The 27835-nt window shown below is 41.4% G+C and overlaps 1 protein-coding gene across 3 annotated transcripts in view; it reads left to right on the forward strand.

Annotated features, from left to right (window-relative positions):
- Nucleotides 1–27835, forward strand: part of USP13 (ubiquitin specific peptidase 13) — a 127791-nt gene that overhangs the window by 77075 nt on the left and 22881 nt on the right. For all 3 annotated transcript variants that reach the window (XM_031041934.2, XM_006745805.3, XM_081829921.1), the window contains exons 14-19: nt 3733–3821; nt 6607–6729; nt 8102–8128; nt 11592–11735; nt 14994–15160; nt 16752–16905. In XM_031041934.2, the coding sequence (XP_030897794.1) occupies nt 3733–3821; nt 6607–6729; nt 8102–8128; nt 11592–11735; nt 14994–15160; nt 16752–16905 (704 nt within the window). The remainder of the gene's footprint in view (nt 1–3732; nt 3822–6606; nt 6730–8101; nt 8129–11591; nt 11736–14993; nt 15161–16751; nt 16906–27835) is intronic.

Here is a 27835-nt window from a genome sequence, read left to right on the forward strand (position 1 = left end):
CCAGAGCCTGAAAGGCCAGGAAGAGGCAAAAGATGTTCGTTTTGTAGATCTTTGGTTAGTATGGACCAGACATAAAGACTCTTGCCTTAAATAGTCCTGAATGGACAGTTTCTGGGGAGAATATTAGTGTTTGGAAATTTCATTCATTAGCAAGTATTATTGCTCACCTGGAATATTCTAGGCAATGAGTTGAACAAGACCTAGCTCCTGCCGTCAAGCAGCTCATGGGTTAAGGATCAATAGGGAGAGATTTTGTCTTGACTTTTATCGTTTATGAAGAGGAGAGCACAGTGTGGGGTTCCAGAGCACAAGCTTTAGGTGGATGAGCAGTGTTTGAATCCCCAGTGTAGAACTTACTGTTACCTGACCTTGGCCAAGTGACCCTAAGCCGCTGTTTCCTTCTCTGTAAGCCTTGATGATAATAGCACTTTCTTCATAGGGTTGGGGTGAAGAGTGAGATTAACTCTGCAAAGTGCTTTGTATACTGCCTTGTGCAGACTAAGTGTATGCCGTAACTGTTATAACCATTGTTTCTATCTTTCCTTTCCTTTTTTTGGCCTTGGGTTATACAGTTTGACTGTGGTTGATTAATTATCGTATTTTCAACATATTTAATGGAAAGGATAGAAATATATTTTTTTTAGTTGCCAGGTTTTCAATACAATAGACAATCTTAATTTCACGGAGAGGGACAGCTTGTATTTTTTTCTTATTAAGGCTTTTGTAGTGTTTTTGCCTCCGTTGTAATTAGTGAACAATTGACATGATAATGATAACAGGTCGTCAATAGACAACACAATAGTGTTGTCAGGCACTGTTCTAAGCACTTTGTGTCCTGACTCATTTAGTTCCCATAGCAGTTTTTGGAGGTAAATTTGCTGTGTGTCTACCTAGATCTTTTTGAATGATTTACATTCTATTGGTCTTTATTAAATACATAATTTTTCAAGAAAAATTTTAATTTCCAGGAATGAATTTTAGGAATAAAAGAGTAAGCGGTGCATCATTTCCAACTTTGCTGGATTTCAGTAACAGACTTGATGTCCCAAACCTGCAATTAATTAATGCAAATTATTAATTTTGACATTATTTTGAGCAAATATATATTGAGTGCTTACCACCTGTGTGATTCAATTTGAGGCCCTGTAGAGGCTACAGAAATGAATAAAGCGCATTTATCCAACAGGGCAAATATAAATGTGGGTGTCATCTAATCTGATTTCTGGTACTCTCAGGTTGGCAGTTACCCACAACAAAAGGGTGTGCTAAACCCTGCCTCCAGTTCCCTGCTTTGCCCCTTGCCCCGTGGTATCACCAACTGATTTACTCACCCAGCTACTGACCACAGCAACTGCAAGAGTCTTGGGGCTTCTGAACCACATTTTGGAGATCATTGATTTACTGATGACTTTTGGCTGATCTCACTGTTACATATTTTCCAGCTTTTAAGTTGATGTGGTAAGAGGAAGAGATCAATTAGAAAGGTGACATTTTTACATTAGTTGAAAATACTGGATGGAGTTTGTTGGGTTTTGGTGAAATTAGGACTTGGCTATATTTAAATAAGAATGATGTTTATTGCTGCTTCTCAGAAGATAGGAAAACCTAATTAGAGATAATATGATAATTTCTGAAGAATGAACCAGGATAACAATAGATAAGTTCCTTAGGATGTTTAAGCTCCTTTTTTTGAAAGAACTCCCTTACATTATTGCTTATACCCTTCTATTGTCCTTGTGAGGGAGAATTTGAGATCCAGAGAGGTTAAGTGACTTGCCTGGGGCTTTTGGCCAGGCAAAAGGGCAGGGCAGTCCAAGTCAATGTCCAACACCTGGTGGATTCTAGCTCTTTTATGACAAAATAATCATGCTAATTCCCTAGTTATAATATATATTCTAGTGTGCCAAGTGGTTTCACATCATTTTATGAACATTGCGTAGCCCTGGCAGGTAGATATTATTAATAAATCTGTTTTGTAGATGTGAAAGTGGAGCCTCAGGGAGGGTCAGTGATTTGTTCACATTTGGAGTGAATTATGTAGCATATCTTAGACCCAAATCCACATCTTTTGACCCTTTTTTTGGATAGTGCTCTGTCCCTGTACTATGGTTTCTCTTCTACACTAGGGGGCAGCAATGCACTTGTATTTGCTTCCTGAATTCTGGGCCGATGCATTCCAAGTAGAAGGCAATGACTTAGAGATCGTGGGGAAGGTATTCTAGAATCTTTTATTTTAAAAGATACATACAGTATTTGCCTACAGCTTATTTTCTTTTTTACATATACGTACTCTATCCACATTGACACTGACATAGAAATGGTTGTTATAAACAACAGGATACATGTTGAGAGAATGAGCTGGAACCAGGGCATGAATTTGGTGTACTGGGTGAATAGTCTGCATAAAATTGTCAAACCAAAGTCCAGGCAATTCCTGAAAGTTTGAAGGAAAACTCGAGATATTGACCATATGTGTTAATTTAAAAATTTAAGGTTCAGATTTAGATATTTTATTTTTATTTTTATTTTAAGATTTTATTTATTTGACAGAGAGAGACACAGCGAGAGAGGGAACACAAGCAGGGGGAATGGGTGAGGGAGAAGCAGGCTTCCTCCTGAGCAGGGAGCCTGATGCGGGGCTTGATCCCAGGACCCTGGGATCATGACCTGAGCCGAAGGCAGACGCTTAACGACTGAGCCACACATGCACTCCCAGATTTAGATATTTTAGATACTTAACTAAAATATCTAAATCTGAACCTTAAATTTTTAAATATATATGTATATGTATGTGTGTATATATACACACACATACATACATACCCCTTTAGGATCCATGGGTTTTAGGTACAATAATATTTTAATGAGGCTTTGGCATTTCTAATAGTCAACCTCAACCAAAGTTCCAATGAACCCTCTTCATGCCAACTTTGTGCGGTAAGATAGTGATTCTCTGTGGGAGGGGAGGTTAGGGGTATGTCAGGATCGTTTGGGGAGCTTTTCAAACCACATATATAAACACAGACCACACGCATGCCTGCACACTCCTGCAAATGTAATGTGTATGTATACACACACACACACACACACACACACAATTGACCCTTGAAACAACACAGGTTTGAACTGTGTGAGTCCAGTGGGCTTTTTACAGTACAATGCTATATTTTCTCTAGCTTATTTTATTGTAAGAATACAGTATATAATACATATAACCTAAAAAATGTGTGTTAATTGACTCTTTATATTATTGGTAAGGCTTCTGGTCAGCAGTAGACTATAAGTAGTTAAGTTCTTGGGGAGTCAAAAGTTATATGTGGATTTTTGACTGCATGGGGGGTCAGCACCCCTAACCTCCGCATTGTTCAAGGGTCTACTCTACTAAACTCTAGCAACGGTTTTAGAAAAAACAAATGTCTATGGTTGAAGAATACTTTTCAGAAACACAAAGTGCCACAGCAAATAAAAGTGTAATTTTGCAACATGCTCCAGATCCTTCCCAAGGGACACCATTGTCCTCCGGTAAACACTTCGTCCTTGTGAAAAGGCCAGGACGAGTGACTGGGAGCAGGTGCGTGTGTGTCGGCCTGTGTGTGTTTGTGTGTCCCTCCTCCTCAGTGCAGTTGCTGGAACTGCCAGGTATGCCTTGGACAACGCTTGTGATGCTTCATGAACTGTATTCACGATTCTTATTGCCTTGTTTCATTGATCTAATCCCCTTGTGTTTCCCAGAACATCTCGCTTTGCCTCATTCCCTGAATACTTGGTAGTGCAGATAAAGAAGTTCACTTTTGGTCTTGACTGGGTTCCCAAAAAATTTGGTAGGTATCTTTTGCATGCTTTCGCTTAACACATCAAATTAGCCATTGGAACAAAATGGCGCGTGAAGGGGCCCGTGTGGTTGGCTGTCAGAAATCGTTCCATTTCATTCTTTTTCCATCATCCCCACCTTTCTCTTTTGAGTCAAGAGTATTTGATACGCACTGACAATGAAAATCACCCCATGTTACCCACCCCTCTGATAATGCATGTTGGAATGACTGGACTCTTAAGAGTGAAAATCGGATCCCCACGTTATCAAATCAACAATGCTTTCCAAACTTAACATGCATACAGATTACCTGGGATCTTGGCAGAATGCAGGTGCTAATTCAGCAGGTCTGGGGGTGGGAGGGCTGGGATTCTTTACTTCCCACAAGCTCCCCAGTGATACTGATGCTGCTGGTCCAAAGCCTGCACTTGGAGGTGCAGGTGATTGAAGATACATGCTCCCCTTATTAGCTCTCCTCGGCCTCCGAAGCAGGCAGGTGTGGCTAATGACAGTCTCTTACATCATGCAAATTTTATTAATAATAAAATGAGTATAGTCAGTTGCTTTAAATCATCAAAAAAGAGATTTGACTTGGGTTTCATTGGGCTTTTTTCTTGCTAATTTTCAAGGCCCTTGACCATTGTTGGAGATTAGAGTTTTCCGGGCAATGTTTAAGAACCTTTTCTCCATCATCAGGATCCAACGTCAAGGTGTTACTAGGCTGTCCTCCGTGCCACGGAAGGACACATTTCTCAAGCAAGTACCTCAGACTGTTTGCCACGCTTTTAAAGGTTTTATGTTTCTGAGCACTTAAAAAACAACTCAGGCCTTACACTGGTTAATTAAGCATTCACCGGCTCATCTGGAGAGGTCAGGTAAAAAGAATGTAAAATTGGCTGGTTTCCCTGGGAACCTCCAGCACTCAGTTGACACGGCACTTGTTTGCCACGTGACAGGATGGAGGGCTGTGACTGATTCTGCGGCAGATCTTCGATTTTCCTGGTGGAATGATTTTGTGGGCAGGATGCTCATCACTCAGCCTTTTCTCTGTGGACCTGAGAAGTACCTGAGAGAGGAAACTGCTTTCTTCTAAAGGCTTTCACCTGCTTTGGAAACAGCGTTCTTATTTTTCTCTGCCCTTGGAATTTCCGTAAAGGATAAAAAATTCAGATCAGATTTCATAGACTTGCTGAATTTAAAGGAGCCTCAAAGCTCGCTTTAATGAACCTGAATTTCTCTGTGGAGAACAGTTGTATTGATTTTGTGGATCAGGCAGTATGTTTGTTTTTGCTGTCCCCTGAGATTAAGAAAAAATTTTTTTTAACTAAGCTCTTTCTTTGGGTTGTTGTTTTAAAATAGGATTTGTGTACTGGGCATCATAACTGGTTTTGGGGATAGTATTTTCAAGTTCTGTTTGCTAGCCCGGGAGACCTATCCCACACCAACATTTGGACCCATTTTTCATTATTATTGTATCTGAATATAACACTAAATCTCAACAGGCTCTGAGACCGATAAATTTTGTATTTGATTAAGTCGGCCCAATAACAACTGACCTGAGAAGTTAAAAAAAATTTCCTAAGAGTAATACACTTGAGAATGAATTTATTTCTTTAAAACTTCATTCTTTATTAACTTGGTGAGAATGATCACAGTGCCCATCATGATCTCAGAAAAGGCGTAATCTAGGGGCTGCAAATTCAACTGCCTCATATGAACAATGTAAATGACAGGAGTACATTGGATATAAGAAATGTGTAGCCTACCTATCTTGGTCTTTCTTGGATATTTCCACTTTGGATAAAGACGTGGCTTAGAAAAACATTTCTTTACCATAAGAATCAGAATCACAATATGATGCTCAGGGTCATGGGGGCAATTGGGAGCAGTGGGGTCTGTGCCCTACACTCTTTAGGGCACGTACTGTCTAGAGTGGAAGCTGAAGATCAGCCCCAGGGCAGTTGTTACCATATGAGAATATTTGTTTTTCAAAATAAGCTGGAAATACAGGTTTTTATTTTTATTTATTATTATTTTTTTATTTTTAAAGATTTTATTTATTTAATTGAGAGAGAGAGAGAATGAGAGACAGAGAGCATGAGAGGGAGGAGGGTCAGAGGGAGAAGCAGACTCCCCGCCAAGCAGGGAGCCCGATGCGGGACTCGATCCCGGGACTCCAGGATCATGACCTGAGCCGAAGGCAGTTGCTTAACCAACTGAACCACCCAGGCACCCTGGAAATACAGGTTTTTAAATGAAATCTTCTGATTTAAAAATTGGAATTTGTTGCCAACATTTTTTTTTTTAAAGATTTTATTTATTTGACAGAGAGACACAGCCAGAGAGGAACACAAGCAGGGAGAGTGGAAGAGGGAGAAGCAGGCTTCCTGTGGAGCAGGGAGCCTGATGCGGGGCTCGATCCCAGGACCCTGGGATCATGACCTGAGCCGAAGGCAGACGCTTAACCATCTGAGCCACCCAGGCGCCCCTGTTGCCAACATTTTAAAAACATCAGACATTCTGTTTGCTACAGTTGGTCTTTGGGCTCTCAGTTTGCAACCTCTGGCTTACCTCTGGCTTGTTCAGTGTGAAATGCTCTATACTTTCCCCCTGCTTCTCCATTAAATCTAGCTAGGCTTAGTGAGTCTACTGGTCCAGGGATCTACTCCAGGGGACTGAAAAGCATCGCTTAGCTCTGCCTAGACACATGCACATAAGAGTTAGAGGTGCTGGTTTTAGGGGGCGATTGTGGGTTTTTGGAGAGTCTGGTGAATGTAATCTCTCTCACTTTGTAGATGTTTCTATTGATATGCCAGACCTACTTGATATCAACCATCTCCGAGCCAGGGGGTTACAGCCAGGAGAGGAGGAGCTTCCGGACATCAGCCCCCCTATAGTCATTCCTGATGACTCAAAAGGTACCACCGTCTGCCAGGAGGATGTTCTCTTACCCCTCTCCCCACCCCACCCCCAATGGAAGAGTCTCTTCTCTTCCACCAGTCTGTCGTCCCTTGGCCATCTTCCTGTGTTGTAACCCACTGTAGATGCACAGTAGTGAGGCCTGGCCGCAACTGTAAACTTAAGGTAGACATGGGAAGAGGCACAGACCCGTCATGAGTAGTTGAAACGGACCTGCAGAAATCACTGGCAATAGGGGGCAGCAAATCTCCAAAGAAGTTTTTAGGTTAGGTTGCATCTGGCTTCCCCTCCCTCCCTCCCTCTCCTTCCTGCAAATAAATGGGCCTGTAGGGAAAAGAAGGAGTGTGTTTTCAGTAGGCTCTCAATCTTGAGGAGCTGTGTCATCTTGGGAGTGCCTCTGGACAACCCGAAGGGAAAATTCAATAGTGTGTGTTAGTTTTAAAAATCTTGACCACATTTCACCTCCCCAGCTTTGTCACTGCTTCATAGCAAGGCTGTAGTTTGCCCTGTGAAGGCTTAATTTTTGTTCAGAATACTTAACTTTTTAAGGGAAAAGGACATGCAGAAAATAATTGTTTCACTTTTGTGGATCCAAGGACAGTGTCAAAAAATCTCGGTTTCATTTTTAGCTCAGTTACTGATGCAATCATTTCATTCTGGTTTCATTTGCTCACCTGTTTACTTACTGTTCACCTTTTTAATCAGTTAATTAGGTCAATTAATAGTGATAGAGCACACTGGGCCTCTCTTCCAAAGGTTTCTCATCAGTTGAGCATTGAATATTATTGGTGACCATGTTCAGGTGCAAGAGAAGGGTAAGGTGAATCCAGGAGGATTCAAGATAGGCACCTGTGTTCCATTATTCTCGGACGTTAAGTCAGATGTTAAATTGTAGAGTATGGAGAGTAGAGAAGGGACCTGTACGTGGGACACTCTGGGTTATGTGGTACGAGTGGTCCATTTTAAAGGGTCCAGAGAACAGAGGAGCATCGGAGGAGTACAGGATGGTTTATTCGCACTGCTCCTGCTTTCTCTGATGTTCTTAACAGAATCCTTGGTTTGTAATTATACAGAGTCCTTAGAAATACAGGGAGATAAATTATTTAGTTCATTAAGTTGATTAAGACATGACAGAGCATCATGTCTTATCTGGTTGAAATCCCTGAGACCTGTTTATTTTCACTCCCTACTGTAATGATTTCATGTTGTACAGGCTGGGCGGTGTGTGGGGTGGGGTTGCTGAGGGGTTGACAACAGTGTGGGATCCCTAGGGGTGAGGGATTAGGGATTGCCCTGCATGGACTCTTTTTCTTTCTCTAAAACTCTTTGCCATGCTTTGGTCTCATTCTCTGCCTCTCCGTTAATTTCCAGATCGCCTGATGAACCAACTCATAGACCGTATGTATCTTTCGAAATTTTTCTCAGTGTCCTGCAGTTGTCATTGGTCTGACATTTATCTGTGGGAATTCAGTAAAGGGGCATTGTTCTCTACATGTGCAGCTTTTCCTGGGTGGGAGTGATTCTTTGTCTGCAAGCTGAGTTAGCAGCAAATGTAAACCAGTGACATGATGATTAAGCGGCTCTGTGGCTCAGGAGAGTGATCATCAGCATGAAAGCCAACCAGCCCCAGACTGGAAACTCGGCCCTGCTGTTTATGACTGCAAGCTAGAAAAATTTACTTAACTTCTCTGAGCCTTAGTCTCCGCATGTGTGAAGGTGGGCTCGTGATGCCATTTCTTCCCACTCTGGCCACGAGTAGGGCTCTTTATGCAGTGATGGCACAGTGGCCAGGCCTTTTTTCCATTCCTGCTGCTGGACATGTAGTGATGGCTCATGACTGACAGGACATGGTAGCATTGATTAATACTCTCAAGGTTCGTAGTGTCATTGGATTGTATGTTAATTTTATAGACTTTTAGTTCCTTAATCCTGTAGGAGTTGGTACTCTTGGTTTTCTGAAAAGAACACAATAAACTATTTATGGTGAGTATTTAGGTATTAATTAGGAGGAAGGGGGAGTGTTTAACACTAAATACTCTGAATCTTTTTGTCTACAAAGCCCTTCCAGAGACAAACTATTGTTAATTTAGAAGTTCATGTGTTGGGTATTAAAGAGGGCACGTACTGAATGGAGCACTGGGTGTTATACGCAAACAATGAATCATGGAACACTACATCAAAAACTAATGATGTAATGTGTGGTGATTAACATAACATAATAAAATAAAATTAAAAAAAGAAGTTCATGTGTTTTACATTGCAAATGATGGATCATGTGGCTTAGACCTCCACATTTCCTTTCCTTGGTCGATTATGATTTGTTCATTGCTAGAAGCTTTTAGGGTCAGCGAGGGTCTTGGGAAAATCATTGCCTCTGTGAATAATCTAATTATAATAATAACAGTGGTTGTTAATACTTTGGAATGGTTACCATGAGTCATACTGCGTTTATTATTTCATAAATTCTTTCAATAGTATATAACTTTACTGTTCATATAAAATCCAGATTCTCATTTGATTATCACAGTAAGAAGGGCAGGGTAGGTAACCTTTTACAGAGTATAAAACTGAGACTCAGGAAACTTCAGAGACCCAAGATCTGGGACCAGAACCTGGGCTGGGAGTCAAGTGTGCTTTTTATGCCGCTTGACCTTTTCTGGAATGTGAGAGGTTTGCTTGCTGCTCCTGATTCTGCAGAGAGCTGGCCTGCAGATTGCTCTGGGGGAGGTGATGGGTGGTTAGCACTGACTGTGCTGGAGGAGTCTGTCTCTGACCAGGAGCACTGACACAGGAGCAGGAAACCCAGGTTTCCAGGGTTCATGGTTTGGCCATTGATTTCCTCCCAGATCTAAGCCTGCTGTCTTATCAGCAGCTACCTGTACTCAACAGGAGAAAATAGAATTATCTGAGATTGTTTAACATTTGCATCCTACCTTTCTCAGATTTTTAAAGAACAACTTTAATTATTTTCTTATTATGAGAGTAAAAAGATACTTACAAACTATGGGTTAGCAGTAAGAGTCATTCATGGTTTCATCAGTCATCTATAACCATTGTTAACACTTGGTGTATGTCTTTCCACTGGCCTTTGCCTGTGCCTGGCTCACTTTATTTTTCTCAAAAATGGAATTATATGTTTTCAATCTAATATGTTATTAGAGACACACATAACCATTTATTGACCTGCACTTCTTAAATTGCATTGTAGGGAACATGAGAATCTTACAAGATGTTGAAAGGTGTTCTGTAGAAAGAGTTTCCTAGCTTCCTTAACTGTAGGAGTCTTTATGACAGGATTTTTGAGTCTTCACTATGCTAATGCACATTGTGAATTTCTAAGGGGAGAATAGAGAATGTGGATTTTAAAGCTTCTTTGGCCATGGAAACCCCTTGTTTTGTGGTTCAATAATGACATTTCTCTTAGAACATCAGGCTATCATAGAACACAACTTGGGAATCACTGCTGTCCTAAATCATTGCTTTCTTAAAATTTGGTCTTGAAAGGATGTTCTCTGTATCTTCCTTGTAAGAGAGAAGTTTGATGAACACATTTTCTTTTTCTTTTTAGAAAGAGAGAGTGCTGGCTGGGGGTGGGGGTGGGGTTGGTGAGAGGAGGGGCAGAGGGAGAGGGAGAGAGAGAATCTTAAGCAGGCTCCATGCCCAGCATGGAGCCCAGGGCGGGGCTTGATCTCACGACCCTGAGATCATGACCTGAGCTGAAATCAGGAGTCAGATGCTTAACTGACTAAGCCACCCAGGCGCCCTGATAAACACATTTTCAATGTAGTTTTTATAGAACAGATATCTCTAATCCTCAGTTCTACTGCTACTATTCAGTTCTACTAATTGCCGTCTTTGGCAGAATTTTCAGTAGATTAGAGACCTCAGGATGTGGGAAAAAAAGGGATATCTTTTGTGCTCCTGTTCCCCTCCAGTTGTTGGATAATTTGAGAGCACAATGCAGGTATATATACATGTATGTGTATACATAAAAGCACACGTATGTATATACATGTACAAATGTGTATACATGAAACATAACAGGTGTATGTATATATACACACATATACGTGTGTATTATAGAACGTGTATATGTATGTACACACATACGTGTATATACACACACGCCTATAGGTTTTTATGTATATTTTGTACATTATGTATACATACATACATGTGCTTATATGCATCCATGTATGCATACACATACACACAGACACATACATCTCCACCAATATCTACATATCATTATGAAAAGAAAAGAAAACAAAACCCTCTATGTCTAGGCCCACATTAGGTTTTTAAAGCTATCTCTTTTAATATCTTAAATGTATACCATTACAGAACATATTCTGTCCTTCTGTACTTAACATTTGGGTTCTCCATTTCCCAGAGCTGATTACTTCCTTTGCTGATATACCTAAAGGCCTGGCATAACTTCCTGCGAGATTTAAGGAATAGGCTTTGCGCTTGTGGATAATGCTTTTCTCTTCAGATTTCAGTGATAGGAGAGGCCGCTGTAGGAGAGGTCTTGAGAAGGATCTGAGAGGCTGGAATGGTTCTGGGAATACACTCAATCTCCCCATATAAAATTAAGGAATTGTTTTTCAGTGCTTGGATTGTCCAGGTCATTACTGTGGTTCCAATTTAGGTCAAAGATATTTAAGCTCAAATAGCTTAATATTTGGATGAATTCAAACAAAACAAAGTTAAACCACCATTTATACACCCCCCAGAAATAGCACTTTCTTTGGATAGCATGTGGCTAGTGGATGAGGAGAAGCTAGGACGAGGAGAAAGAGAGTTTACGTTTTACGAGGGTTCATGTTTTTACACCAGAGTATTCTGTTGTGCTCCGTAGCCTCAGACATTGATGAGTCATCAGTGATGCAGCTGGCTGAGATGGGTTTCCCTCTAGAAGCATGTCGGAAGGCTGTGTACTTTACTGGAAATATGGGAGCTGAAGTGGCCTTCAACTGGATCATTGTTCACATGGAAGAGCCAGGTGAGTGGTCAGAAGAGGGGATAGCTTTGGAGTCTGATGTGATCCTAAGTGATGCTAAGCCTTGGTCCTTCGATGTCCTCTGAATGGGTCCCAGAAAATGACATTTAACTCATAATTTAGCTTCTTAGCTCGCTTTTTTTTGGCCCTCATAATTTACACTTTCAGCTCACTTTTTCTCTGCTGCAATGGGGTGGGGTCACTTTGCTTGTGGCGCAAAGTCACAATGTTCATCTTTACTCTTTTTTTTTTTAAATAATAGCTTTCTTGAGATATAATTCACCCTTTTAAAGTATATAATTTAGTGGCACAAAGACCACTGGGAAGATGTGGGATATACAGGCACATGTCAGAGATGTTGCTAGCTCAGTCCCAGACCACCACAGTAGAGTGAGTATCACGATAAAGTGAGTCCAATGAATGTTTTGGTTTCCAGTGCATAGAAAAGTGATGTTTACACCATACTGTAGTCTATTAAGTGTACAATAGCATTGTGTCTAAAAATGTACATACCTTAATTGAAAAATACTTTGTTTTTGCACATCGATTGACTCTTCCTTTCACAAATGGTTGCTCTATAGCATGTGATGTTATTTGATGGAATTTCTCTCACAGTAGAACTTCTTTGAAAATTGGCATCAGTCCCCTCAAACCCTGCTGCTGTTTTATCAATTAAGTTTATGTCATATTTTAGGTCTTTTGTTGTCATTCAACAATCTTCATAGCATCTTCACCAGGAGTAGATTCTATTTCAAGAAACCACTTTCTTTGCTTAGCCATAAGAAGCAACTGCTCATCTGTTAAAGTTTTATCTGGAGATTGCAACAACTCAGTCCCTCCTTCAGGCTCCACTTCTAATTCCAGTTCTCTTGCAATTTCCACCACATCTGCATTGACTTCCTCCACTGAAGTCTTGAACCCCTCTAAGTCACCCATGAAGGGTGGAATCTTCTTCCAAACTGCTGATAATGTTGATATTTTGAGCTCTTTCCTATGCATCACAAAATGTTCTTAATGGCATCTAGAATGGCGAATTCTTTCCAGAAGGCTTTCAGTTTACTCTGCCAGATCCATCAGAGGAATCTGTGGCAGCTACAACCTTACAAAATGTATTTCTTAAATAGTAAGACTTGAAAGTTGAGATCACTCCTTGATCCATGGGCTACAGAATGGATGTTGTGGTAGCAGTCATGAAAGCAACATCAATCTCACTGTTCATCTGTATCAGAGATCTTGGGTCACCAGGTGCATTGTCAGTGAGCAGTCATATTTTGAAAGGAATTTTTTTTTCTAATCAGGAGGTCTCGATAGTGGCTTAAAATATTCAGTAAACTGTGTTATAAACAGATGTGCTGTCATCCAGGCTTTGTTGTTCCATTTCTAGAGCAGAGGCAGAGTGGATTTAGCATAATTCTTAAGGGCCCAAGGATTTTTGGAATGGCCACTGAACATTGGCTTCAACTTAGTCACCAGCTGCACTGTCCCCTAACAAGGGAGTCCGACTGTCCTTTTACGCTTCGAAGCTAGGCATTGACTTCTCCTCTCTAGCTATGAAAGCCCTAGATGGCATCTTCTTCCAATAGAAGGCTATTTTGTCTGCATTGAAAATCTGTTGTTTGGTGTAGCCACTGTCTTTATTTACCTTAGCTAGGTCTTCTGGGTAACTTGCTGCTTCACCTTGTACATTTATGTTATGGAGACAGCTTCTTTCCTTCAACCTTGTGAGCCTTCCCAGCCTTTGTAGATTGAAGAGAGGGAGGGCTTTGCTCTAGACTAGGTTTTGGTTTCAAGGAAATGTTGTGGCTGGTTTGATCTTTTGTCTAAACCACTAAACTTTCTCCATATCAACAGTGAAGCTGCTGTGCTTTCTTATCATTGGTGTGTTCACTGGAGGAGCACTTTTAATTTCCTTCAAGAATTTTTCCTTTGCCTTTACAATTTGGCTGTTTGGTGTAAGTGGTCTAGCTTTTGGCTTATCTCAGTTTTCAATATGCCCTCCTCTCTAAGATTAATCATTTTAGCATTTGAGTTAAAGTGAGAGATGTGTGACTCTTCCTTTTGCTTGAACATTTAGAGGTCATTGTATGGTTATTAATTGGCCTAATTTCAATATTGTGTCTCAGGGAATAGGGAAGCCCAAGAAGAGGGAGACAGGGAAATGGCTGGTCAGTGGATTAAGTTTGCTGTCTTATATGGGTGTAGTTTGTGGTGCCCCAAAACAATTACCATAGTAACATCAAAGATCACACATCACAGATCACATAATATACTAATAATGAAAAAGTTTGAAATACAGTGAGAATTACCACAATGTGACACAGAGTCATGCAGTTAGCAAACGTTGTTGGAAAAATGGCACCAATAGGCTTGCTTGACAAAGAGTGGCCACTAGCCTTCTATGTGTAAAAAGTGCATTATCTACAAAGTGCAATCACTTTTTTACATTCTGCCACAATGTGTGAGGGTTCCAGTTTCTCCACATCCTCACCAACCTTTGTTGTTATTGTTTTTATTATAGCCATTCCAGTGGATGGGAAAGTGGTAGCTCATGGTGGTTTTCATTTGCATTTCCCTGACGACTAATGATGTGTAGAGCATCTTTCCCTGTGCTTGCGGGTAATTTATGTATCTTTGGAGAAATGTCTGTTCAAATCTGTTGCCCGTTTTTAAGGAAGTTATTTGTCTTTTTATTGTTGAGTGTTCTTTTCATATTCTGAATACAAGCACCTTACCGGATACATGATATGCAACTTATGTTCTCTCATTCTGTGAGTGTTTCTTGATGGCATTTTTGAAGCACAAAAGCTTTTAGTTTTGATGAAGTCAAATTTATCTATGTTTTTCTTTTGTCACTTGTGCTGTTGGTGTCAAATCTGAGAAACATTGCCTAACCCAAGGTCTCTCGCATTGAAGTCAGGGAGCCGTTTTGAGTTAATTTTTGAATATGGCCTGAGGTGGGCGTCCAGCTTCATTCTCTTGCATGTGGGCATGTACTTGTTCCAGCACCATCTGTTGAGAAGACTGCCCCGACCCCATTGGAATGGCCTCGGTACCCTTGTCAAAACTCAGTTGACCATAAATATGTGGGTTTATTTTTGGACTTTCTGAATTCCATTCAGTTGATCTATAGGTTTATCCTTATGTCAGTACCAACTGCCTTCATTATTATAACTTTGTAGGTGTTTTTCCTTTTAACTCCATGGTGTTGTTTATTTCAAGACTAAAAAAAGTAAAGGGTCTGAGTGTGATTCTCCTCCCCAGATTTTGCTGAACCACTGACCATGCCTGGTTATGGAGGAGCAGCTTCTGCTGGAGCCTCTGTTTTTGGTGCTACTGGATTGGACAACCAACCTCCGGAGGAAATTGTAGCTATCATTACCTCCATGGGATTCCATCGAAATCAGGCTGTTCAGGCACTACGAGCCACGGTGAGCACATGAGACTGTGTGTGAGAATACCCTCCTCTTCCTGGAGTCGGTGTGTATTTCTGTCAGTAGCAGTGGAGATTTTCCAGTGTCCTTTGATCATTTGGAATCATGTTTGTTCACTCTGTACCCCACCATGGCCCACAGAGATTTATTTGCATATATTCCATGTACAGCTAAAATAAATGATTGGGGGAAATTATACAGTTTAAGAATAGGGAGTAAAAAAAAAACCTAGGGAGATAATTCAGCTGGGGCAAGATGAAAGAAACCGAAAGACCAAAACCAAAAGAAACTCCCTATCATCTGAGTGTTTATTATTAGCAGGGCTCCAAGATTTGACTTGGAGCTTCCTTGTGGCCTTGGAGTGGAGAGGGATGCATGAGACTCCATGTTCAATAAGGCAGTTCTTTAGGACAAATTTTGCTTTTCTGATACCAAGACCTTGGAGAAATGTCTCTCAGAAGTCCTCAAAGAGAAGACTGAACAGCTCTGGGAATTCTCCACTTTTGTGACTGTGGAGGGAGAAGATTCTTCTGGTATTCATGTACTTCCTGATGTTATCAGGAGAGAAGGGACCATGAAACTAGAGGGTAGATAGAAGTCTTCCTCTTTCAGTGCAGTTGTTTGTTTAATATTAAAGGGAAGTTCTTGTTTGTTTTTTTTTTAAACCCATCCTTCCTTGCCACACCGTATATGTTTTTGAGTGGATGTCTGCTACTAATTCTTGCTTACCTAATGTCCTTAGGATGTCCTTACTAATTCCTGACCGGTTGCCTGTGAGGGTCCATTGTTGAGGGCGTAGTAGCTCTCAGCTGACTCCGGGAGTGTGGCTGGAACAATCCGTTTCCCTTTAATGTGCTTGAACTATCTCAAGCAGACTTAGTTTCATTCAGTGTACTTGCTTTGCCCCACTTATTTTTCTTGACTGACTTTTCATTGGCGATTCTGTTGATGTCTAAGCAGACTTTTTAACCTGCCCGTGATATCACAGAGGAAGATAGCAATGTTTTTAGTCAATTGGTTTGAACTGCAGAGTTAAGTTTAAAACAATGTACCTAACTAACCAGTATTGTCATCATCAATCAAGGCGTTAATCTTGTCTCTACTGCAATTCAAGAATTCTGCTAATGTTTAGGGAGAGGAGGCACTAATGCGGCTCTCTTGTTGGCCCCCCCTCTGCCCGGCATAGTTCTCTGCAGAAAACACAGGTGATAGGGAATGTAGCATGTGCAGCTAGTATGGCCGAGAAAGGGCTGTATTAAACAAATGGCGGACTCTTTGGTGTTCCGTACCCCATCATTAGCATCAGCCTGCAGAAACGCTGAGCTCAGACTGATATGGACTTTGGAACGCTGGTCTGCTGCTCAGAACTGTTTTCCAGTAAATCCAATTACAGACCTCAGTTGGGAGACTCGGAGAATGCAAGCTGAATGTGCATTTCATATGCAGGGTCAGAGCTTCGCACTCAGAGGCACTTAGGACTAATGAATTCAGGCCGCCTGTCTTATCTGCTTGACACTCTGGTTCAAGTGGTCAGGATATAATGAGGCCCTGGGACTGCATACATTGTAAAAATGTTTTATTTTATTAGAATAATAACCTGGAAAGAGCACTGGATTGGATCTTTAGTCACCCTGAGTTTGAGGAGGACAGTGACTTTGTGATCGAGATGGAGAATAACGCCAATGCCAACATTATTTCTGAGGCCAAGCCTGAAGGACCTAGAGTCAAGGATGGATCTGGAAGTAAGTTCTTTCCTTAGGGATTGTCTGAGCATTTGTGACCATACATTTGGCCCATGCCCTTCCCTCCCACCACTCATCTTAAAACCTTTGCCATCATCCAAAAGTTAGCACAGATCCCACCTTCTTGTAAATGGTGCATTTTTCTTCTTTGCATGGCCATGGTGATCTGAAGAAGTCTGGGACAAACTCAGAGTCATGTTGCCTAGAAGTGTGTGTGTGCTTACTTCTAGTCCTGCTGTCACTTTGCCATTCCTTTGAGATACTTTTTTTTTCACGGACCATAGAAGTTTTTGTCCAAAAGAGAACATTTACTTTCATGGTAGTATTTTTTTTTTTTTTTTGAACGGCTGAAAAACAGCCTTATATCCTTGACCCTGTCATTGACCATACCAGCTGCTGATAATTTTCTGAAGGGCCAATCAAGATGGCAGGAAGAGGCACCAACAGCCAGTTATCTACCTTTTTTTTAATTTTTTTTAGTAATCTCTACACCCAATGTGGGGCTCGAACTCACAACCCCAAGATCAAGAGTAGCATAGCTCTCTACCTTTTATCAGCAAACACGTGTGTCACTGCGCACCAGGCGCTGGTTCTAAGAACTTTGCATATGAACTCTCATTTAGTCTTTAACACATCTCTTGTCCATGTGAGAAAACAGAGGCACAGAAAGATTAGGTACCTTGCCCAAGGTCACACAGCTCTTACGAGTTGGAGCCAAAATTCAAATCCAGAATCCCGTGTTCTTTCCCATTGTGATGCCCTGCTTCTTGGGCCGTCACTGCCTCCAGAAAGTGTTTCGGCTTGTTAGCCTGGTATTCGTCACCTCCTCCAGGCAGATGCCAACGTGACTCGTCTTTCAGTGTCATTTCTTCTGGCCCTCCGCACCCCAGTTCAGACGCCTGGGACCGTAGCCACACCACCAGCCTCGTCGGGGCGCTAACCCCCTTCTTCCTACTTCTAGGCCTGTGCTCAGGATAATCTTTGATTGTGAAATGCCCTTTCTCTCTCATCACTGCACACGAAAATCCTTACCATTATTCACAACTTGGCCACAGATTCCATTCCACGGATTGCTCTCCCAGGGCCTTCAGAACGAGTGCTCCGTATCTCATGCTAGTGATAATTATACCAACATTAACAGTGCTTCCATCTGTGCTACATATAATCCTCACAATAATCCTATGAGGTGTAGATATCATTATTATCTCCATTTTATAGGTGAAGAGACTGAAGTAGAAGAGAAGGTTAAGTCTGTTAAGGTTACATAGCTAGCTAGTGATGGGTAGAATTGGCATTCCAACCTGGGTAGTCTGCCTCCAGAGCTTGTGCCTGAAGCCCCTAAGACATAGTGTTTATTCTTCTGTTATTAGAAGTATCAAATTCAGGGGCGCCTGGGTGGCTCAGTTGGTTAAGTGTCCAACTCTTGATTTCGGTCAGGTCATGATCTCAGGGTCATGAGATCAAGACCTGCATTGAGCTCCCACTCAGCAGGGAGTCTGCCTGAGATTTGCTCTCACCCTCTGCCCCTTCCCTGCTCATGTTCTTTCTCTCTCAAATAAATAAATAACTCTTAAAAAAAAAGAAGTATCCAATTCATCTTGCAATAAAATTATTTATTTGTTTATTTTTAAAAGATTTTATTTATTTATTTGACACAGAGAGAGAGACAGCGAGAGAGGGAACACAAGCAGGGGGTGAGGGAGAGGGAGAAGCAGGCTTCCCGCCGAGCAGGGAGCCCGATGCAGGACTCGATCCCAGGACCCTGGGATCATGACCTGAGCCAAAGGCAGAAGCTTAACGACTGAGCCACCCAGGCGCCCTGCAATAAAATTATTTATGTAAATATTTGTGTTTCCTATTTGGGAACTTGCGAAGGGCAGGTACTATTTTACTATTATAAGGCTCATGGTGTCTAACACACAGAAAGTACCAAGTAAAAAATAACTGGATTTAATTAAATTTACATTTGCAGGGGTGCCTGGGTGGCTCAGTTGGTTGGGCATCTGACTCTTGATTTCAGCTCAGGTAATGATCTGAGGGTCAGGAGATCGAGCCCCATGTCAGGCTCTGTGTTGGGCATGGACCCTGCTTGAGATTCTCTCCATCTCCCTCTACCCCTCCCCCTTGTGCTCTCTCAGAAAAAAAATTTTTTTTTTTTTTTACATTTGCAGCATTTGTTCCAGTAATCATATAGCTGTAGCTCTCATTAATGGTCTACTCATTATCAGTCTTACCAGATCTAAAATGTATGTTTTGATCTACCTCTAGAGACAGAGGGTGGGAGGGAAACTTTCTTCTTTTATATAAAACAGGAATTTCTTCACTGAAACTATCATAATCCTGACCGGGTAAAAAAAGATGAGATATAGCTCTCCCAGCTTCCATATTCATCTAAATGGTCTTGTATTACTTTTTGGAAATCAGTGACTTGCCTAAAATATTAAAAGCTGTAATGGATGTTATTGAATAATTCATGAGCAGGATTTATTATGTGTTGCATGTCTCGGTTCACTGCTTCTTTGATTTTCTGTAATGGACTTTTCTTTGGGGATGGGGAGTCCTCCTTGCAGAAGGAATAAACCACACGATGGGGCCATTGTAAAGCTGCCAAGATCTATGGTTGTAGAAAGAGGGTGAGTCTGATCATTAGGTTTTCCTGTTTTCTGATGGAGCTTGGAGGGACCAGCCACTCTCGTGAAGATAGTCATTAATGATATGGAGTAGCCACATCATCCCCTTGGGCTTACTGAACTCAGAGTGATCTTCCGGTACTCCTGGTACCGGACCCTGCTGCTTTTTGAGTTGCATCCTTGAATGGGATGTCACAATGATGCTTTCAAGCACCCTTTAATTTAAAGGCACTGTGAGCCAAACTCAGCAGTCTCACTCTTCACTGCCTCCACATTTAGGGTGAGGGTGGAGAAGGAGACAGAGATGCGCTGTAAGACATCAAGTATAGGATATACTGAAGCCAAGAGCAGTGGTAGGTGAAAATTTTAATTATCAAAAACCAAAAGAGCATAACGTACCCTAACTCACCAAATGCATTTTGTGTCTGATTTTTAAGAGGAATGGATGTTTTTAAAGTAGTCTTTCCAGCACTGTGCCTTGTCTACCAGAGGTGATCAGAAAATGAATGATTGAATAAAGAATAGATGAAGATCAGGAGGTAGTGGTCACAGGGATGGTTTTGGGCTGACTCCAGAAGTGCCAGATGGAGGAATTGGGAGTGCACTATTTTGCATTACATTGCATAAGTCACAGGAAAGGAAAAAGGTGATTTCTTGTACTTTGCTGCATTAGCACCTGAACTCGTATGTCAGTCACTTCTTTTTTTTTTAAATTAACATTTATGTTATTTTTCTTATAATTAAAAGGGTATTTAATAATTGTAATAACTTGAGAAAATGCAGATATATGAGAAGAAGAAAATAAAAATTACTTCCATGTAATTCCCAGTCATAGCCACTGTTAATGTCTTGTGTATATTCTTTAGGCCTTTCTATGCAAATATAAAATGAATGTAAATATGAATATTTATAAAAATAAAACATTCTATTCTATACATGCTATTTTTTTAAGATTTTATTTATTTATTTGAGAGAGAGAGAGAGCACAAGCAAGAAGGGTAGAGGGAGAGGGAGAAAGAAGCTCAAGCAGACTCCATGCTGAGCAAGGAGCTGGAGACCGGGCTTGATCTCATGACTCTGAGATCATGACCTGAGCCAAAACCAAGAGTTGGCCGCTTAACCGACTGAGCCACCCAGGCGCCCCTATACATGCTATTTTATAAATGCTATTTTATAACCTGCTTCCCCCTAACTGTGGATATACATATATGTATGTCTAGATCACTGAATGTATATTAATAATATCCCATTGTATAGCGGTACCGTAATTTATATACCTGATTTTAGGCCAACTAATTTTTTTTTAATAAAAGACGATTACAGAAAGAGTTTCAGATAATGGGGCTATTTTTACATTCAGAAGATGACAGCAATTATTATTATTATTATTATTATTATTTTAAAGATTTTATTTATTTGAGAGAGAGGAGAGAGCACAAGCAGGGGGAGGGGCAGATGGAGAGGGAGAGGGAGAAGCAGACTCCCCACTGAGCAGGGAGCCCAATGTGGGGCTCCATCCCAGGACCCTGAGATCATGACCTGAGCTGAAGGCAGACGCTTAACCGACTGAGCCACCCAGATGCCCCACAGCAATTATTATTATTTTTTAAAATTTTTTATTGTTACATTAGTCACCATACATCATTAGTTTTTGATGTAGTGTTCCATGATTCATTGTTTGTGCATAACACCCAGTGCTCCATGCAGAACGTGCCCTCTTTAATACCCATCACTGGGCTAACCCATCCCCCCACCCCCTCCCCTCTAAAACCCTCAGTTTATTTCTCAGAGTCCATAGTCTCTCATGGTTCATCTTCCCCTCCGATTTCCCCCCACTTCATTTTTCCTTTCCTACTATCTTCTTTTTTTTCAAAATTTTCTATTTTTGAGGAATTAATGTGTATTATTACATTGCCCCCCCCACCTCCAGAGGCAGCTTTGGTGGCTCTCCTGCTCTCCCATCCCTCCACCAGTGTGGTCAGGCTGAGCACTCTCCTTATCTTTCATATATTTATTGGCTGGTTGTTTTTCTTCTTGTGTTAATCACTTTCTCATTTTGTTTGGTCCATTTTCCCATTTTTATTGAGGTTTCCATCTGTTTTTTATTGATTTGTATGAGAGTTTCATATATTGCATATTAGCTTGGGAATACCTGGTAGGTCTACAATATTGAGTTTTTCTGGCCAGAAACATGCTATCCATTTTTTAAAATTCATCTCTCCCTTCTCCCGCCCCTGCAAAGCTGTATGGTTTTCTTCATAAACATCCTGTGTATTTCTGGTTTAGTTTCTTCTCAGATTTACATTTTCTGTGTTACTTATGAATAAAAATTTTTCCCATTATATTTTCTAAATTGTTACTGCTGAATTTTGAAAAGTTCCTGATCTTGTAATTGGCCATTCTATAGGGATTTGAGTAGAATTACATTAAATTCATAGGTTCACTCCTAGGAGATGTGTATTCTGTGTAGGTAGGTTGTTTACATTCCCAAAACATTGCTTTTGACCTCTTTTTTGGGTTGGTGAGTTGATGGAGACATTTGACTTGGGGGTATGAAGACAATTTAACAGTTTAGGTAATTGTTTTTTAGGAGCAAAATGGAGAGCCAAAACAGACACAGTCAAACCAAGTAAAACCAGCAACCTCAGTTTTCAGGGTTCTGCTGTAAGGGGCGGGGCAGGGTGGGAGAGCCGAGCCACACTTACCCAAGCAAAAAGGGAAGTTTTGTATCACAAGAGCTGGACAGCCCCGGGGAGACCTGACTCGAGGCATGCCCTTGATTCTGGGACTGAAACCCTTTTATCTGGTTGCTCCCCTTGGCTGTACCTCCTCTGGGTTGGTGGGAGTCTCTGATAGGCTCTCCCTAATGGCCACAAAGTGGCTGCTGGTGCCTCCTACAATGTATCTCTCCAGCTTAAAATCCAGCTGAGTATTGTCCTGGAGTTCTTGGCCAAGGTCCTGGCAATCTGAGACTCGGGCTGCCCAGCCCTCCCCCAGTCACTGGCCCTACTCACGGAGCCTGAGGGTGGAGACATCTTCCTTCCTGGCTTGTAAGCCGAGAAGGGAAGCGTGGTCCCCTCAGACGCTTGTTCAAATGCAGTCCTGGATCAGGAGACTCAGCATCCCCTGTGAACAGCGTCACCAGTGAACTGGTTAGAAATGCAAATTGTTGGGCCTCACTCTAGGCCTTTGGGGGTGGGCCCAGTGATCTGGAGGTCAGCAGGCCCTCCAGGTGGTTCTGATTCAGTGTAAATTTGAGAATCACAGCCCTAAAAGCCAGATGAGGTTACTGTTGCCTAAAGAAGGACAGTAAGCTGCTGGGACGTCACTATACCATGTTAACACTGAAAATAATGACAAGGTAGGAGTTTGAATTGGAGAAAATGTGACTCTATAAGGACAGGGATTAAAGAAGCACTTGTATCAAATTCTTCCTTTAGGGAATATGTTAACTAAAAATCACTCTTGCATTTTTTTGAATGAGGAAATGTCATTGCACGAAACTCTCTTATTTTAATGTTGTCTAGTTTGCTCAGAAGAACTAGTGCTAATAACCCTGGGTCAGATAGTGGCTGTCCTTCATTGAATGCCTGCTAGGCACTAGGCACTTCCAAGACAGCTTTCCTTCACTCCTGCGGTGAGGTGTTCACATGAGGAGATGGAGACCCAACGCGTTAGGGGCCTGGGTGGTGGAAGAACCAGCTGGGAATTCAGGTCTGTGTGATTCTGAAGCCTGTGCACTTCCTCCTTCATCTTGTCCCAGATCTTCTAAATCGGAAGGGAGGCGGGAGTCTATTTTTCGGGAGGCTCTCTTTATTATCACATTCTGCACATTTTGGGGCTTTCACCTAACTTTCTGTGAGTTTTTAAAAATTGTATAAAGTGGAAAATCAGGTCTTCAGTCTGACCTATCTGGGCTTCTGCCATTTGCAAAATTATTTCTGTTTCTATGTTGCACTTAATGAGCGTTTAATTTTTTTTTCTTTCTTTTTTTTTTTAAAGAACTCACTGATTGCCAATGTAATTAAGATGTGATTAGGCTGCGATTACTCAAAATCTGCTCTGGCTTCTTCAGCCGCATCACTGTAATGGTTCCTACAGCTTCTAGGGTAGCTAAGATTTTCCAGCGAGGAGAACAGGGAGACATTTCGTTTACATAATGGCTGGGCTCCCTGAGGAATGCAGCCGGAATAGGAATAGGATCCACAGAGCAGGAGGGTGTAGCCCCATAGGAGCTAAACACCAGTGGTTTGCTTGAAAGCAACATGCTTAATGCGGCTGGGCTCTAGTGCTTAGCCCACTTCCGCATCTGTTTGTAATTCCTGTGGGCTTTTTGTTTTTTTCGATGGCCTTATTGGAAGTGAAGAGGAAGCCACTCTGAAATAAACGAATTTATACTAAGTATGAATGACTGAGAACTATGAAGCTTGGAAGGAATTGTTTGATATTTGGAGTTTTAGGCGGTATAATAAAGAGAAGTCAAGGGGCTTTGGCAATTTTGAGCTGTGTGGGGTTGGGGAGGCAATTTGTCAATCCTTAAAGATTCTGTCCTTGTTGTCAGCTGCCTTAGCTGTTATTGATTTACCCAAATGCTCCTTTTGCTCTTTTTTGGGATTCTGAAGTTTTCTAAAAGCTCCAAATCCAAATCCATCCAGTTCTCTCCCCCTACCTCCCACTGGTCTTTTCTCAGAGCAGGGACGAGGGAAATCAAGCTGTTCTGGGTAGAGATTGTTTGCAGATTTAAGGTGTTTGTGAGTTAAATGTTAGTAAATGGGGAATGATAATTTCCCTCTGTTGTACAGAGGGAGTTAGAGGTGGGTAATGGAACAAATTATTGAAGTTAGGAAGATTCAATTGGAAAACTCAGTTTGGGTTTCTCACCAGAAGCTGTGGAGCCCCTGGGGTCTTGGTGGTCATTTCAAAGAGTCTTTTGGTGTTTGTGTATTCTGTGCACTTTTTGCAGGCTGACTAAATAATGTGTCGCACCCTTACAAGATACTACTGCTTTTCAAATATATATAGATGCTATAGGGTTTATAAAATACAAATTAATTGAACTGCATTCCTGAATCTAGAGTTGCTTTAGGTCATTATGTGTTGTCCAACTCTAATTTTCAAAAAGGTAAAATCATGATTCTCAGGGACATCTGAACTGAGCACAAATCACAGATTTTCTTTGACTCGTTAATTAATGAGGGAACCACCTAGTTGTTATTACCGGTTCAAAGCATCTGAGAACTCAGCTAGGATAATTAAAGATAATTTGATTGCTGAGTTAAATATAAAATTCGTGTCTCCGGATCATAAATCCTTGAGGTTATATGTTTTACTGGACAGAAATTTTTTCTATCTTTACTAAACAAGAATCTACAAGTTAGTGAGTAACTTGACTAGGTCTGGGACCTTTAATCAATAGTAAGCAGTGAGGGCGCCTGGGTGACTCAGTTGCTTAAGCGTCTGCCTTCGGCTCAGGTCATGATCCCAGGGTCCTAGGATCGAGTCCCGCATCGGGCTCCCTGCTCAGCTGGGAGTCTGCTTCTCCCTCTATCCCTCCCCATGCTCCTGCTCACTCTCTCTCTCTTGCAAAAATAAATAAAATCTTTAAAAAAAAAATAGTAAGAAGTGAGATGAACTTTCATCCCTCTAGACCAGGGGCCAGCATACCTTTTCTCTAAAGGGCCAGATTGTAAATGTTTCAGGTTTTGTGGGCCGTAGTCATGTCATCTCATATTTTTTTCCCTCTCCTCCTCCCCTTTCCCCTGGTTGGTACAAAAGTAGGCTATGGGCTGGATTTGGCTTATGAGTCATTGCAGTATGCCAACCCCTACCCTGGACAGTCCTCGGGTGGCCGTTCCTCCATAGGACATGAAAGGACAGGCTGCCTGCTTCTTCTGTTTTCCAAGGGTCACATCCGTTTTCTGACAGTGCTTTCTCAAAGAATAAAATCAGAGCACAATTGCTGTTTTGTTGGGTAGGGGTGGGGGGTGGTAAAATTTTGATATGAAAAAATTCTGCATATTAGAAAGGTTGGAACCATTTTCCTACATTCAAAAAAGGACAAGTTTAGTTGGGAGAGGAAATGAGGGGCAAAGGTGCTAGTTTCAGACCCTGTTTAATTCTGGCTTTCTAAAGGGATATGGTGGTTGTCCAGCTTTTTGACATACTTTAAAAGTTTCTCTGTTGCAGGTCAGCATTTTAAAAATGATTTGGGGGCACCTGGGTGGTGCAGTTGGTGAAGTGTCCTACTCTTGGTTTCAGCCCAGGTGATGATCTTGGGGTCATGCGATCTTGCCCAGTGTCGGGCTCCTGTCTGCTTGAGACTTTCTCTCTGTCTCCTCTGCCCCTCTGCCTGCGCTCACACACTTTTTCTCTCAAAATAAATAAATAAATAAAATCTTAAAAAAAAATGATTTGGGGTGCCTGGGTGGCTCAGTTGGTTAAGCGACTACCTTCGGCTCAGGTCATGATCCTGGAGTCCCGGGATCGAGTCCCGCATCGCGCTCCCTGCTCAGCGGGGAGTCTGCTTCTCCCTCTGACCCTCCTCCCTCTCGTGCTCTCTGTCTCTCATTCTCTCTCTTGCAAATAAATAAAATCTTAAAAAAAATAAAAAAATTAAAAAATGATTTGCCTTGCTTCCAACTGCTTTTTCTATCTATGTGAAGAGGGGTCTGCACATCTTTTGGGAGTGTGTATGCTGATGCTGTTTTTTTAGAAGGGGGCCTCTGGGAACTTGGAGAAGAATCAGCAGTAGCTTCCCTGTTGGGTTTACTCACCTTCACTTTCCCTTTGGAAGCAAATATTAATTGGGATTTCTTACCTGTTGAGTTTTTGCAAATGTGTTGAGAGAGATGCTCTCTTTTGCTGTTGGTTCCAGCAGGAGATCTTGAATAATGCATAGGGTGGTTGCTTGTATTGATAAACATGGTTAATTTTAATTATAGGACTAAGATTTGTGCTAATCTTTTTTTTCTTTAATTCATTTTTATGATTCTGAGTATATATTGAATGCCTTGGGGGGCTTAATGACATGTTTGGGCATATGGAATGCATGGATCTGTCCCTTTCTCTGTCTACTTGTTTTGTGTTGGTATCTAAGCTGTATTTCATTGTATGACCCGGGCTAATGTGGGCAATGCTCATTAAAGAGTCTGTTCAGTTATTTAAGTCATTGTTTTGGGGAACAGTTCCATGGTGGGGGGAAGCCTTGGTTGGGGTCCTATCTTTATTTCATGAAAACTCTAAGAGAGCAGCTTCATTTCGGGAGACCAATACTGTATATCTCAAGCTGAAGAATTGGGCTGTGATACAGAATGATTCCAAAAGACCCAACCAGGGTCAAGAAACATGAAAAGTTCTCTGCCCACACTCTCCTTTGCTTACAGGTTCTTAGTGTTGGAGGACAAGAGGTAGGGCACGCCAGCGTAGGGTTCCTGGGTCACTATGTAAGAAAATAATTACCAGGCAAAATGATTGTCATTCACAATTGTTTTTGCCTGGTTTCTGATTTTAAACTTCGGTTTGTTTGTTTGTTTGTCATCAATTGATATGACAGCAACAAAAACTTAATGATGGGAAAAACAATCCCCTCTGAGTCATTTCTTTTTTAATAATTATTTTACTAATTTATAATCCAATTTATACTTTGGTAGGTGGTTTATAAAATATATACAATATAAGATGATATAAAAACAGGTGAAGAAATGGAGTGAACAGAGTTATTCTCTAATTCACACATTTATTTATATATTCAACAAATACTTATGAAATGCCTACTGCATGCTAATCCACCATTCTCTGTGCCAGGAATATTTCAGTAAACACAACAGACCAACTTCCTGTCCTTATGGAGCTATATTCTAGCCAGAGATAAAAGGGGATAGACAATAAATAAATACACAAGTAAGTATGGACATGGCAGGAGTTACTTCATGCTACCTGGACAATAATAAAGCAAGGTTGAGGGGGGTTAGGGGTGAAGTTTGGGGTGGAAGGGAGAGTTGCTCTTTTATAAGGTGGTGCAGGAAGTCCTCTCTGAGGTGATATTTCATTCACGACTTCAATGAAGTGAGGGGTAAGTCTTGTGACATCTGAAAGAAGAGTTTCAAAGAGGGAACAATGAGTGTAGAGGTGGGAGGCAGGAGTAGTGGGAGTGGAGTGAGAGAGAAAGTGGGAGTAGCTGGGGTAGAGTGAGGGAGAGAGGGGGAGTAGCTGGGGTGGAGTAAGGGGGAGAGAGGGAGTAGCTGGAGTGGAATGAGGGGAAAAGTGGGAGTAGCTGGGGTGGAGTGAGGGGGAGAGGGAGA

The sequence above is a fragment of the Leptonychotes weddellii genome, chromosome 1, assembly GCF_054177405.1.
Source record: "Leptonychotes weddellii isolate Sample4059 chromosome 1, ASM5417740v2, whole genome shotgun sequence".
Classification (NCBI taxonomy): Eukaryota; Metazoa; Chordata; class Mammalia; order Carnivora; family Phocidae; genus Leptonychotes; species Leptonychotes weddellii.